Source organism: Manacus vitellinus, unplaced genomic scaffold (assembly GCF_001715985.3).
Source record: "Manacus vitellinus isolate BGI_N305 unplaced genomic scaffold, ASM171598v3 scaffold_8_pilon, whole genome shotgun sequence".
Classification (NCBI taxonomy): domain Eukaryota; kingdom Metazoa; phylum Chordata; class Aves; order Passeriformes; family Pipridae; genus Manacus; species Manacus vitellinus.
The window spans coordinates 10,451,503-10,466,169 of NW_021940864.1; the positions used below are offsets into that span (position 1 = coordinate 10,451,503).

Consider the following 14,667-nt stretch of genomic DNA (forward strand, 5'->3'; position numbering starts at 1 on the left):
GTGCCCCATGCTGACAGCTGCTGGATAAGCAGGACTGAGAAGGAATTTTGGGAAGCATTGTTTTAACTGTATGCTATTATTCTCAGAAGCTTCACATGCTGAAGCCTCACCTTAGCCCATCTACAAAAGGTGTATTTGCTCTTTAAACTCACACCATTAGGGAATGCGTGTTCCATGCAGAACACAGCAGGGATAAAAGTGACCAGTCTGCATTGTACCCATCCTGCAGGCTTCCAGTGCACAGTAGTGTTTCTTCACAACAGTGGAGCACTTACTTTTCTTACACCAAACCACAGCTTTCCAAGTTACAGTTCTCAAGCCAACAGTCCGTTTCAGCTTTATTTATACAAACAGAAAAAGATACAAAATTATAATATATATATATATATAAAGCACTGAAAAAAACCCCAACTATTTTAGTTCAGAAATAAGGATACTTTGTATGACCTTCAAGGTCATTTCCATATTGGAGCTGGAAGTTTTGCATGCATACAAATTGGAATCCAATCACTTAGTAGCTTCTCATTTCATGTAATAACAGTAATCAATAAGACTGAAGAATAGACTCATGACTTATTGCTCTAATGCTAATTCCACTTAAGTACAAAGTTTGAGTAAAGTTTGAGAAAGTTCTTGCCCTTAGCTCAGTGCTACCCCAAAATAGAAGCCAATCTCAGATCCTTTTAGTAAATTCAGAGGCTTAGAGACATCTACTTTGCAGCTGACAGAATCCCTGAAATCATCTTAAGTCAATCAGGAGGACCATGTCTCTGGCCAGGCAGCATTCAAGGTAAGTCTTATTTTCAACAGCCCATGGTGTCTCCTAGTAAGGGCTTCCAGAGGAAATCATGGCATTCTCATGGCAGGGGAGGAGGGGGGAATCTTATCATAAAGGGCTGGAGCTTCTACTTTGAAACAGCAGGAGATGTGCTTGTCTCCGGATGGACAGAGAGCTGAAGCCTCTGCCCTTACTTCTTCAGGAACAAATGGAGGGTAAAAGGAAGGCTGCTGTAGTTCTGAGCAGCAGATACATCAGAAATGCAGGCAATAAACTGAAGCCTGTCTCAGGGACTGAATTTCTTGTTGAAGGGGTAAGCTATACCAGACTTGGCTGAAGCTGCAGGAGTGATGCAGTAGGTCACTAAATGTGCCTCCCAACAGACTGAAATGTCTGCTGGGGGCATGGAACAAGTTTTGACATGTGTCCTTCTGCTTTGGGTGGAGGAAGCTGCTTTTGGAAGAAGTCCTCTCCAGAACTGGTGGCCTTTTACCATGCCTGGGGGGAATATCTAACTTTAGAAAGACTAAAGGTCTTCTGGCTGCTCTTCAACATCAGTTTATTACAGGTAATTTGATGTCACGGTATTGGACCATTCTGTTTTCTTCTAAAGGTCTTAAAAAGTTACTCCTAGGGTGTCTTCAGTATTGCAGGAGCTGATTGGTTGGACACCAGAGAATGAAGCAAACTGAACAAATTTACCATTCACCCAGACCTGGGTTATCTCCCTTCATAACAGAGCAATACAAGAGGCAGACTGAACAGTTCCCTTGAAGGTGGGACTTGCCCCATTATAAGGATAATATTTTATGCTTTAGCTCTAACATAAAGCAGAGAGCACTTAAAGCTGTAAGAGCATATTTGATTAAAAAGAAAAGCTGTCCCTTAAAAAAAGACCTACCTCCCTACTCCCTCTTTTTAAAGAAAGAAAAAAATACAGTCCTAAGATTACCAAAAAAGGGTGTTATTTTAAAGGCAAAATTTTAAATGAAGACATAAAAAAGAAAAAGCGGACTTTGCTACAGTAGATAGAAAAGTAACTTGAGGCAGAACTACTGCAGCCAATGAGAATACCAAAATGTTCTCACTTATATCAGAAAGCAATCAAGAACTGATGAGCATCATGCCCTTTATGGAGTAGTGTAAGTGGAGGGCACAGCCCTCCATGCTCCTAGACAGCAGCTGTGAAAGATTGGGCTTTTTGAATTCTCCAAAGTAGAAGAATTGTTTTTCTTCAGTATCTCAGAATAGCACCAAAACATTAAAACAATTTTCAACATATATAAAATACCTGTTCTGAGATGTGTGCTTCCAATGTATGGAGATGGTGTTTTACAAAAATAATTCAAAATGCTTAATAATTTCTCCCACCATTAGTGTTTCTGGTTCATTTTCTGCATTCGGAATCCAAAAGCAACTAAATGAGCTTCATTTTTTTTAACACAATGACTGAATTCTTGGTCTGGCACACCCGTCTGTAGATAGGATATGCAGTGTAGAAAAATCATAAACCTGCCTTAAAAATAATTGTTTGTATCATTCCTAAGTAGCAGCATACTTTTGCTCCCATTCAATTCCAACATGAGAATAGCAGTACAGGAACCCGAGAACAGTCAGTGTCGCCCATGGCCAACCTAAAAATAGAAAAGACAGACAATCCTAGTCAGAATAATTAATGATTACTTCAAGTAGAAATACTCTTGAGATGACCAACTTATGGTGCTTCTAATTAATTTTATTAGCAATTCAGTCTCATAAGGAAGTAGAGTCAACCCACAAAATTTGAAAATGGAAATCTGGATTGTCAAAGCTTCAGGGATGCCTGACCCACTGCCAGCTCCAGTATTTTCCGTTTTCAGGGAACTGGACTAGGTTTATTCCTGTCAAATTAAAAAAGTCTGTTTCAATCCTATCGTTTGGAGTGGGTTTGTCTATCAAGCAGATTCCCTGAATGAGCCCTGATGCTTTAAGCTGGCTGTGGTGCTTCCCAGCCACAAAGGGATGCACAGCCACAATGAAGGTTATTAAAAATATGAACAAGTCCAGTTACCAGTTCTGCAAAAGGAGTCTGGGGAAACCTCTGATTAGGGCTGTTTTATATCCTGCAGCTGGGTGTAAAGCCTAATGTATGCACTCTGCAGCCCACTAACAGCTAATGGGGTCAGAACACAATTGTGTCAGCGCAGAACAGACAGCCCTGTCTGCCTGATTTGCTTGATGCCTAGATTATCTTTTAACTAAAAGACTGACTCCTCCAATATATAAAACCTTTCCTGGAGAAATGACATTTCATTATTATTTCAATTTTTTTTTTAATTAAAGTCACCATCTTTTCACATGAACTTTTCACAGCTAACAGCAATAAGCAGGAGGTTACAAGTCAAAAGGTCTATTGCTTTCCTGTAGAGTTGTAAAAAATTTGAAAAACCAGTAATCAAGTAAATAATCTTGCTTTCCTTGATCCCTTTCCTGGCACCTCTGTTTCTTTGTTCATTCTCCTCCTCTCTTTAGAATTTATGAAATTTAGATCTCATATGTTGAAACTTTCAGCATTAGGCCTCAATGTTTTTTGGTGTGTGTTGTCTGTGAGAAAGGGACAGGGAGGAAGGTGTTTGAGGGTTTTTTGGTGGCTTATTGTTGATGTAAGAATTTTGGTAATATGTATGACTGGTTTTCTGCATGCTATCTTTGAACTACCAGCACTTGCTTCTGAAAGAAAAGCTTCAGTGCTCCTTCCTGGGGAAAACTCTGGCCTGAAGGAACCTGCTGGCAGAAGTAAGATTCCCATTTGGCCTGGAGAAGGTATGGAGAGAAGTTGTAACCTCTTCATGTGATACTCCAGGAAAAGCTCTTTCCAAAGCTATATTTACAACGTGTTTTGCAGGCTGGCTTTGTCCAGGCTTCAAGCTAATTCCAGTCTGGAGACTAGTTTAATTGTGCTCACATCTAGCTGAGCCTTAGCTTAACACCATGCCCTCAGCAGGGCTCACAGTGCCAGGCTGGGTCCTGCACTTCCAGGGACCGCATGTGCCAGGACCCTTCCTCTCTGCTCCAAGAGCCCAGGCAGTGTCACACTTCATCCTGGAACAGGTTCAGAAAGACTTGTTTTTTTCCCCCTGTGAACATCTGTGTGTTTGCTTCATGAAACTCCAATTGTTCTGGCCTTGCTTTGTGGTGAAATACAGTCTTGTAACCTGACTGATTTTCATGGACATATTTACAAATATAAATCCCTTGCCCTCACAATACCCTAAAGCAAAATTATATAATTATTTGTTTCACAAAACAAAATTGCTGAGGTATCTCCAAAGAGATTTTTAACAATGAAATCATCTTGTTTTTATTTCAGTGAAATTAGTCTACAGCAGATTGGGTTTCACCCTCAACAGCAAGCTAAAGCCCAGCTGTGCTTTGTCTCTGCTAAAATTGCACGTGAAAGTATGTCAATAGATGTAATAAAAACATACCTCTTCTGGCAGCAATATTGTGGGGGCTGCTTTATACAGACAGAGCCAGAAAATTAAAAAAGGACTGAGTGTAGAATTGTTCTTCTTTTGTAGGGGGCACTTTGGAAATTTGCTAGATACATGTTTTGCATTTTCAAATACTTTAAAGCTCTGGCACACAGAAAATGTGCCAACGGTAGTCTTTAGTCTGACTTGTTTGCTATCCCCAGCCAGTGTTATTAGAGATCTTGTCAGTATACATAAGTATGCACTGGAAATATTTTCTAGATGTCTTAGATTTATGATAAGATTCCTCCATAGTACCCAGAACCTGGGTTCATAGGGTTCTCAGCCACTATAATCATCAGGCCTGTGGTAATCTACTTGGAACGTGGGGAGTAACAGTAATAGGTGTCTGTGTGGCCTTCAGTACATCATCTCCTCCTGATTTAATGAAGATGAGAAGGAAGGGGGAAGACAAAGTGACTATACAGGTGAGGGGGAAAAAGGGAATTTTTTAAGTTTAATCTTGCTACAGTTATTCTAGGAGAGCTGCACAGATCCGAAAGCATTTCTTGCTGCACAGGTGGGAGGTAGCTCCAAGCAGGGGTAACAGGGCACCTGTGCCTTGCTGGCCCTTCCTTGCCATACTGGAACCACGAGCACTGCTGCTGGGTGGGGGGAAATGCATGTGGTGCTTCGGCTGCAAGCGAGCGAAGCAAAGGCATCGCATTCTGCTCCAAGGCAATCTCAAACTGGCTCCAGTCCATGCAAGGCAGATTTGCACAACTGCATCCACACCTGAGAAGCAGTCCAAGGACAGCCTGAAGCAAGAAGGGGATATTTAAACAGTTTTCACACATCTCTTCCATTTTAGGACTGGTTATACAATAAACGTGTTGAAAAGTCTGAAGAACTTGGTCCCCAGAAGGTGATGATGTAGGGAGGACACATGGATCAATGCTAATCCATCAGGGGCACAACTTTAAATTCTGCTTATGGTGTCATCCTTGTATGTGACCTCCATAATCAAAGCAGCATGGTCTGCTCTCTTGCAAGGTAAGTTCACAGGAACCTTGTTTCAATAGTTTCTCCTTGAGAACCCTTGTGAACAACCAAACAGTACTGATGGTCTCAGATCCGCAGTCCCAAGGACTCCCATTCTGCTCCTACTCTCAGATACCATTCAGGGGCTGTTTCTTCTGGTGGCTCCCCAGCTTTACCTGCATCCCTTTAGCTGTGCTGTAACAGTCTCCAAACTCTGCGTGGAAGAGTACCTGCCTGCATTTTAGATCAGTCATACATAAAACGTACTCTTAGAAACATTACTGAGTTCAAATCAAGCACTAGGCTGTTAAGAAATGACTGAATTTTGTCTATTCAAAAACATGTCACATACCACCTTAAATCTTCCAGTTTCTTGACTGGTTTCAGTAATTTGATTTTAGGCTTGAAGGCTAAGTTTCATAAGATAACTCAGATTTTCATAGTGTTTTGTTTGTGGGAAGATGAATTTGTATTCATTAACACATGCTTTTTGTAAATACAAGGACAAATTCATATGCTATTTGCAAATCCAGCAATATTTGTGAGCTTTATCTGCACAAATTTCTTTTAAGACAGGTGGATGTCCCTTTTAACAAAGGAATGCTGGGTGAGAATCATGACCAAATTCTCTGCTTATTGAGATGTATGCTGCTCCACAAAACATCAAACTCCTTTGTGAAGAGGATTGCAAATTGTGTGGAGAGATAACAGCAGTACTTTCTCCATCTATCACACAACCTTCTTCCAAAGAAGTCTTCAGTCTCAGCTAGGCATGAGGGACTCTTGTCCCACACAGGTGATGGACTGTCCAGAGGTCCTGCTGGTTAAAACCACATTTTGATACATTACATACTCAGTTTTTAGCCTAATGAAAGGAGATTTGTCTTCATTACATGATCAAGACAGAATTAATATGAACTTGCTGCAACAGGAACAGCTTTTGGAGTTACTTTTTCAACTTCCTCCAGAATGTTTCTGGATAGTTTGCAAACATCTAGAAAAGGTAATATTTCTGGCACACTCTGGATTTTAATGGGAGTGGGCCAAAACTAAGTTTTCAACTCAAAAATAATGGCTTGGATCACAGCTCTCAAAAGACCAGTTATGTCCTTATTGCCTCAGTTCAAATAATTTGAACCAACATTTAATCATGTATCCAGAAGGAAGCTCTTTCAAATTTCCTAATCATCTACAGTAATGAAAAACAATTACACCAGCAATGTTTTGGGCATACCCAGGTTTCATACTGTCATCAAGACACTAGGAAAGAGTCCTTTGTTCCTTCCAACCTGTGAGATGTAAGAGAAAGGGACAGTAGTTGCATTTTGCATTTTCCAAAATTGCCTTAGTGGCTTTTGGACCTTAATGCTATTTTTAGATGTGACTTGGCTGTACAGTACCCAGAAGTCTTCAAGTGCAGAGTAGTTATTAAATCAATTCAAGTCAGGAAAAGTAATCTCTCTGAAAAGCATGACTTCAGGAGCATACATCTTACTCTGACTTTGATTTGGAAGTGCCTAAGTTGCTGTAAGACTTAGCACTCAGGAAAATTTATCCTTAAACAAAAGTTCAAATGTGACAAGACATTGAAGCAACTCCTCTGTAGAGTGGAATTAAGGAGACATAATGGTGGGAAGGAGGAAGAATAAGCACTAGTTTGTCAAGCGTAATAAAAAGCCAAAGCAAACCAGTATTTGAGGCCAAGACATCTCTTACCTACAATTAGTAAAATCCTTAGAGAAGCAGTAAAACTACCACATTTTCCAAAAAAATAACACATTCAAACCCAAAGATCTGTTGAAAGAAACCTATTATTTAGCCCAACGTTTGAAGCAGACTATAAGCTCTGCATTTTAAAATTTTAATTTCATGTCTGTCACTTCCAGGTGGACCCCTCTGACCATTACAGCAGGGCATGTCCAACAGCACATATTACACTCACGGTGCAGTCTGATACCCAATTACTCTTTAAGTATTTGGAAAAAAAACCACCTTCCTGTTTTCAACTGTGTTGTAGCAAAGCCATAACCTGAACCATACCAGGGTTTTTTGCTGCTTTCGGCCTCCACATTGCACATGTAGCAAAGGACACACAATAAATTCTCACAGCCCTTGATGTCCCAGCTGGGCATCTCCATCCTCCCACCCCATGTAAAGCAGCACACAGATTCATGGGGTCTATAAATTCAAGCTGTCACTTTGTCTCATTATCAGGCCCCACCTAACTGCTCTCACATCTTCCCCCTCCATCAGCTGTGCAGCTTGGGACCAGGGCAGCTCAGCCAAGGGGAACCAGCTTGGGAGATCAGGTAAGGCTGACCTGACCTATTGCTATAGATTTCCAGGTGTTGAAGACACTTTAGCTTGTGGGTGTGGAAAGGTCCAAATATTCAGAAAAAATATTACTGTACAATAGGTAGTATTTCAAAGGAAGACCAGGGAAATGCTGTAAGGATAGCTCAGATCTGTCCCATGCAGCATCTGAAAACATGACTGAGAAGGACATAATTCTAAGCTTCCATGTCTAGACCTGAACCTCAGCCAGTACACTGGCAGTAACCACAAAAGCTTCCTCTTCAGCAGACATGAAGTAGTTTCCAGCTAAAGACGTTAACAAATGTGTAACATGGTATTCTACTTATGTGAATTTTAACCACACCATCCTGAAGAAGGCTTACATCTGTGGCTTTCTGAGGAGTACTTATCACTGCTGAGAAAAAGTGCAAATGGATAGATAACAGTCCAAGACCATCAGCTGCAACACAGGATGACTGCAACTCACTCAGATCAGCACTACTGAAAGCAAAAAGCTACAGTCTCTTAGTGTTTTCATAATGCAAACAGGTTTTATTTAGCAGATAAAGGTCACAAAAGTTGTGGGGTTTCTGTGTTCTTACTGTGCATGGAACCACACTTTACCATAGCTAAAATAATTTTACTTTTATGCTTGATGGCATTGGAGAAAGTTGTGTGCTGACAAGGACTTTCTTAAGCAACAAGAAATCAATGTAATCTATGTCAGAGCTAAGGATGCTGACCACACTTTTTCCTGTTAATTAGACAAGCTGCAAATAAACAATTTCATAGGTAGAGCTCAAAAGATAGGTCTATCCTATAGCTTTTATAAAGAAAAGCCTCAACACAATTCAATTGTGATGCCAAAACTATTTGCATTGCATTTAGTATGTACATGAAAGACAAAAAAACCCCCAAACCAAACCAACCAAGCACCATACTGTGTCATTTGCTGTAAATGCTCTGTGGATGCAGGTATCCATACAGGATATGTCTGCCTGTATGGATTCTCTGTTTTGTCTTTGGAGCTAGAACCCCATTAAGTGCTAACTAACCATGACACTAGCAGCTCTCCAGATGCGGCACAATGCAGACTGGAAGAATTATTTCCCCTGTATGATGTGAGCAGGATGATGCAGGTAACTTCACTCTGTGTTTCTTGGTGTGTTTTTGTGGTATTATCTGACAATAATTTTACATTAAGCATTTTTACTGATAAACCTGCATAAAGCAAAAAAAAAAATTCACAGGAATTATGCCTTCTGCTTCATGTTTTAAAATAAATCTTCACCCTCTACTAGTTTTCCCAGCAGAGCTAGTCAATGTAAAAAAACCTGATATTTTAGGCCGTAATTGTGGTCTCATGCATATCAAGTTGACTCTGGAGTAATTCAACTAAAATCAAAAGAACCATATTTGTGCTACTGCTGAATTTGAATTAACAGTAAGGAAGACTGCTGAAAACTGCCTGTTGGAATCTTCCTGCCAGAACTGCTAATTGGAAAGAAAAAGAAACCTAAACAACCAGCTTTAGTTTTCAGATTATGAAGGGGTGAATCAGAAGCAACCTTCCTTCTCTTCCTAAGTCTTTAGTTGAGAGCTACACACAGCTAATATGAAATCAAAGCCCACAAAATATGAAATCTAAATGCTTATTTATTTTTAGAACAGAGACAAAAGCTTTTAAAAGCATTATTGTAAACCAAGATGCATCTTCACCCAGAAGCAAGACAAAAGAGCTACCTCTTTGAAGGTAAAATGCAAAAAAAAAAAAAACAAAAACCATTTTAGAGTAATATATTTGGCTTAGGGCAGCACTGTCTTCATCATTAAATGTCTGTTCAGGTATTCCCAACACAACCTCCTGGAATATGGTGGGAACAAGTATGTAAAGATGACACTTGCAAAGATTTTACATTTTTCACTTGTAATTATGCTCTGAGATCGTTATATGTACCGTTGAAAACACCAGAGCCACGAGCCTCCTTTCATTCCTTTCATTACAGTTGCAGGATGAAACAAGAGAATGACGAGTGAACTCCCCAGGAGAACAGGAATTTCACGAAGGCAGAGCCAAGAATGTTGCTGTTGCCTGGCAGGATCCTGAGGTGAGCATCTAATTCTTTTTGAGCAGAGAGATACCCATGTATATAGAAAGACATGCTGAGCAGAAAGGTGAATAAACTTCCCCTCTAATAGAGCCTGAAATTTCAGGAAGATTTCTGTATCAATTTAACTGGGGTTCTTGCATTTAGGTTTCTACGTCAGGCTTTTCACATACAACAAAGCTCCTTCTCATGCCTCTTAATGCTAAGGAGCTCTTGAGAAATCAAGGCTATATACTCTCAAAACAAGAGGATTTAAACCAGGGATTCAGACACGTGCCATCAATCACCAGCAAGAAAACATTTGGGCAAAAAGGTGAAGCACTGTAATTTACTTCCCCAACCTGATTTCTGGCTAAGGTATCCTGAAATGGTCATGAATATAAGATGCTTAAATGACTGTAAAATAATTCATTTTAAAATATGAAGAATTAAGGATAAACTAATCACAATCCCCTTCCTACCCACAATCAACTTTTTAATCTGCAATTTTTAACTGTCCTCCTCAAAAACACATTCCCAGACCACTGCAGCAATTCGATGGTACTGCCATGTCTGTTCACAGCATTAAGAATAAGAAAAAAATCTGACAGTGTAACAAATTTAACAAGTATTTACAAGCAGCTACGCTAGAAACAAACAAACTGCAATTTCTTATTGCAGAGCTCTGGTACCTGAAATGCTCTGTGTAATAAAAACCATATTACCTGTTAGAGCTTATTGTAGTAAGGGAAGAGCTGAGAGTACAATGTTAATTTACAGGAACACTGCATTTTTATAATTGCTATATCAGTATAAAGTTAACACTACAAGCAAGGTCATTGAACTGAGTTCTCACTTAACAGAAATCCAAATATCTTGAGGGATGGAAGTGCACAGATAAGGTAACCAGGCAATCTTGCAGTCGCTTACTGAGCTGTACCAATCGATTCAGGACTGAGGCATTTTGAATGCTGCTGGTCTCAGCCTGTATGAAGTTACTCACTTCCCTTCTGGTTGTCTCTTGTTTTCACAGCATCACCAAAGGGCAAAGAAAAGGCCTGATGCAGAGTTAGGACAGGCAGCCCTGGAAGGACAGTGGTGCCTGAAGGTGGCCAGAAGCCAACAGAAAACGTTGACAACAAACAATCTCAGCCCCACTGGTGGCATATCACCATGAAATGGAATTGTTGCAAGTTATCTCAAGCAAAAGGCCCCTACAGGGTTGACCAGTTTTTGATAAAACAATTGTTTCACTTCTCACCTGTGCAAGCTAGCCTGACCCTACTGCAGCCCACAGAATCATAGCAATTAAATAGAAGAATTATCAGTAAAATAGTTCAATTGTAGATACTTTGTGGATAAGATTAAATTAATTTTAACTTTTTGGGGAATACAAGTCTATGTTAGTCCCTCATCAAGGCCAAAGAAAAAAAAAACTAACTTAAAATTACTTTAAAGACATCAATAATTAATTGACTTCAAGGTCAAAATTAGACAATTTGCTTGTAGATCTAGTGAGTTTGGGGAGGAAATATCTTATTTGCTGCTTTTTGTGTGAATTGGGAGTGCAGTTTCTGCAACACAGAGAGTACCTGAAAATACATGTCTACCTATGTGAGCTGTGTGAGCACAGAGGTCATCTGAAGTAAAAGCTAGCAAACCATTCATCACTTGTGTCGGAAAACACAGATTAGAAATAACCCAGGCATCTATATCAATGTGCAAAATTTGCCAGCATTGCCAAATAAAGGGACCTCATTTCCTAAGCCCTGCTCCACTTTTTTGAGATCTCGTCTCAGGCCAGTAAGCAGCCACCCAAGGAGAGGAAATCTGATCAGCACAAATCTGAGCGAGTCACCTACCAGCGTGGTCACCAAGATCCAAACGATTCTGTCAACCTTCGAGCCCCTTCACCTGAACACTGAGAGTAAAAACACTTCTTTGCCTCATAGGTGGCTTAGAGGAATGCACATGGAAAGACTTAAATGTTGTTATAACAGTCTAACTGGTCTCCTTGCTTTCCTGTTTTAAGAAAGCTTCCTGAATAGCTGCTGAATGGGATCACTTACAATGTTTCTGTCAGATAAGATGGATGCACTGGTGGAGAAAAGCATGTAGAGAAACAAGCCTGCAACTGCAATAGGATTTTATAAGGTATCTTTATACCTTTTCTTTTATTGTTATATCTTTAGCAGCATATTCCCTTTTCTAGAAGGAAAAAAAGACAACCCTCATCACCTTTACATTACAAAGAACTATAACCAAGTACAAAACAGTACTACTAAGCCTTACCAGAAAGTCCGTGCCTATATTTAAATTGCCTTATTTAACAACATGCAGCTTAGTGCAATGAGATATAATCTTTCCATGTGCTTTTCTGGCCCACTAACATTAGCAAGTAGCATGATCTGATGCATGGCTGTTACACCCTCTGTCTCACCTGGGCTCTGTTATTCAGTGTAATACAGCAGTGCTGTGAATCCTTAACATGACTGCTGATAACGCCAATATACACCTCTTGCTCAAACCCAACACACACCTACACCTCTCTAGAGGGAAGTAGCAACCCATTTATATACATGAACCCTGTAGCGTTAAACTAATTTTTGTCTCCTTGCTCAGGTGTGCAATAGAGTGACAGCCTCAATCGTGTTTGATGTTGATGTAAAGCAGTCAGCTGTACAACCCTAGACCAAGGGACAGGAGTGGGCCCCAAGGGCAGCGAGGGGTGGATTTGCTTGACCCTCTCACCAGAAGATGGCTGGGCCCTACATGGATGCAGGGGACATGAGGGCACCAATAGGCTCTCATTGCCCTGACCAGACTTAACAGGGGCCTCAACATTGCACCTGTATTTAACTAACATAAAAGTGTATTGTTTATGGATATACTGTACACACACTGTGCCTGATAGCAACTTGACTTCCCAGCTTCACCCTGCCTTGGCTCCACCACCTTGCCAAGCCCTGGCTGGCACTTTGGCCGACCCTGGTTGATGCCAGTGCACTGCTTCTGCCCCTTGCTGAGGCATATTGGAGAGGTCAGGGTCCTGTCAGCCTTGCTGCCTCCCTGCTCTCCCTTCCTGATGGGGTAGCCTTGACAGCAGAGGCTTCAGTCCAAACCACCGTGGGATTTCTCCTAGTGCTAATTTCACATCTCATGGGAGAGAAATATAATGAGAACTGGCTACGAAGCAGTCATTTCCATTTGTAAATGGGATAGCACAAAGGAAGAAACGAGAACAAATTTCCATATGTACAGTCTCTGCTAAACAATCATCTCTGCAAATCTCTCCACAGCGTGTGTGGCACATGCTGCCTTCTTTACGGTATCAGCCACACAATCAGAATAATTAATTAATCTAGGCACCATCACATCAGCTCAGAGGATCCGATACAACAGAGCTGGATCCAACCTGATTTCAAAGATCACGGTTCACGTGCAATGGTGTGGCCACAGAGGTTAGTCATATTAAATATAATTTGGGGCTAACTAATTAATGCCACATCTCAAGTGGGCCCAGACCGTGATCAAACATCTTTACTTACATGTCAAAACAACACTTTCTCAAGTCCTCATTTTTAAACTAAAACACCAAGGTGAAGAAGTTACCTGCCTTATGAAGAGACCATGGTGGCTACAGAGGCTGGCTGGGCATGGATGAAGCCAGTGTTGAAGAACCATGGAGTGCAGGGTGTCCGTAATTTACACTGATTAGCTGGAGAAGATCCAAAGATTGACTTTTTGTTGTTGGGGTGGAGGGGGAGGGACAGACTATATGGCTTGCCCTGCTGAAATAGGCTAGTTTTGTTCTGAAGGCACTGTCACTCCTGATCTTGACAAAGAGATTAATGACAATTTCTTTGGCAATAATTAGCATACCTAACAGAGAGGACAGAAGGTTCATTTTCTTCCCTTCCCCTTTATTTTTGGTTGGATCTTCTACTGGTAATACATGAGTTATTACTAAAAATCAATGCCTCATGCTGAAATAAATATTCTGAGTGACATGAAAGAGCTTCTCAAAATTTTATGCATGGTCACTGAATGCAGCTGATTTTTGCACAGGAAATGGACATTTAAAGAGAAAAGTACCTGTTTATATTACTGGTTCTTTACTCTATTTAAAAATCTTAAATGCACAATCTGGCTGTCCAGCCACCATATACCACCTTACTAATTCCTTTCAAAAAATATTTTTAATGGATACCAGAAAGTTCTGGTTTTAGGATCCAATTTTCTGACACAAGTTTTAGCATCCTTCACATGCACTCACACTGTACTCATCATATGGGTCAAAGCTGCTCAGATAACCCTCTGTTTTCCCTTTGAAGAATTACTTTGCATTGGGATTTGCCTCAATGTTCACTTTACTGCAGAACCGCAAGATAACTATGGATAAAAGACCTTCCTCTGTCCTTCAGTGTTTCAGTGAGTACTGGCCTCAAGTGAAGAGCACAGCTGCAGTCAAAGTTTGTTGTAACAAAGCAGCCTGATTAAATAAGAGAAATTTACCATTTGGCAGAGTCCTTCAGCCGTTCATAAAAGTCAAAGATAATACTTAATGTTTTGATCAGAAACTGTGCTTAAGTCTTTGACTTGCATCCGTGATGACCTTTAAATTACATTTGAATACATTTCAATTACAAGGCAGAAAAATTACCTTGGCAGATGGACCAAGGTCATTACCAATTTACTAACATCTTTACCTTCCCTTTTGCTGAAGTCCCTGTATCTTCTATGGCTTTAGAATAATAAAGTATTTTTTTATTCTTCAGAGAGTGATGTAGCTTAATTTGTTTTAAATTCTAACCCAAATTACAACAGATGTTGTAATTGTTGAGTGGAATACTTGAGAAGCTGTAGCTCCATTTTTGATCTGTTACTGGACGCCTTAAAACACAATAAATGGAAGTACAAAGAAGGACAGAAGCAGAAGATTGACTCAAATGCATTGGCATCACTCTAGAAAAAGACTCTGAAAAACTAAAGCATTAAAGTGATCAAGTCAATC

At 40.3% G+C, this 14,667-nt stretch overlaps 1 protein-coding gene across 1 annotated transcript in view; it reads right to left on the reverse strand.

Annotated features, from left to right (window-relative positions):
• Positions 1-2,198: 2,198 nt before the first annotated feature.
• HHAT (hedgehog acyltransferase) overlaps positions 2,199-14,667 on the reverse strand; it is a 143,189-nt gene continuing 130,720 nt past the window's right edge. Inside the window, exon 11 of the mRNA XM_008932966.2 lies at positions 2,199-2,412. Within this exon, the coding sequence (XP_008931214.1) occupies positions 2,321-2,412 (92 nt within the window). The 3' untranslated portion in view covers positions 2,199-2,320. The remainder of the gene's footprint in view (positions 2,413-14,667) is intronic.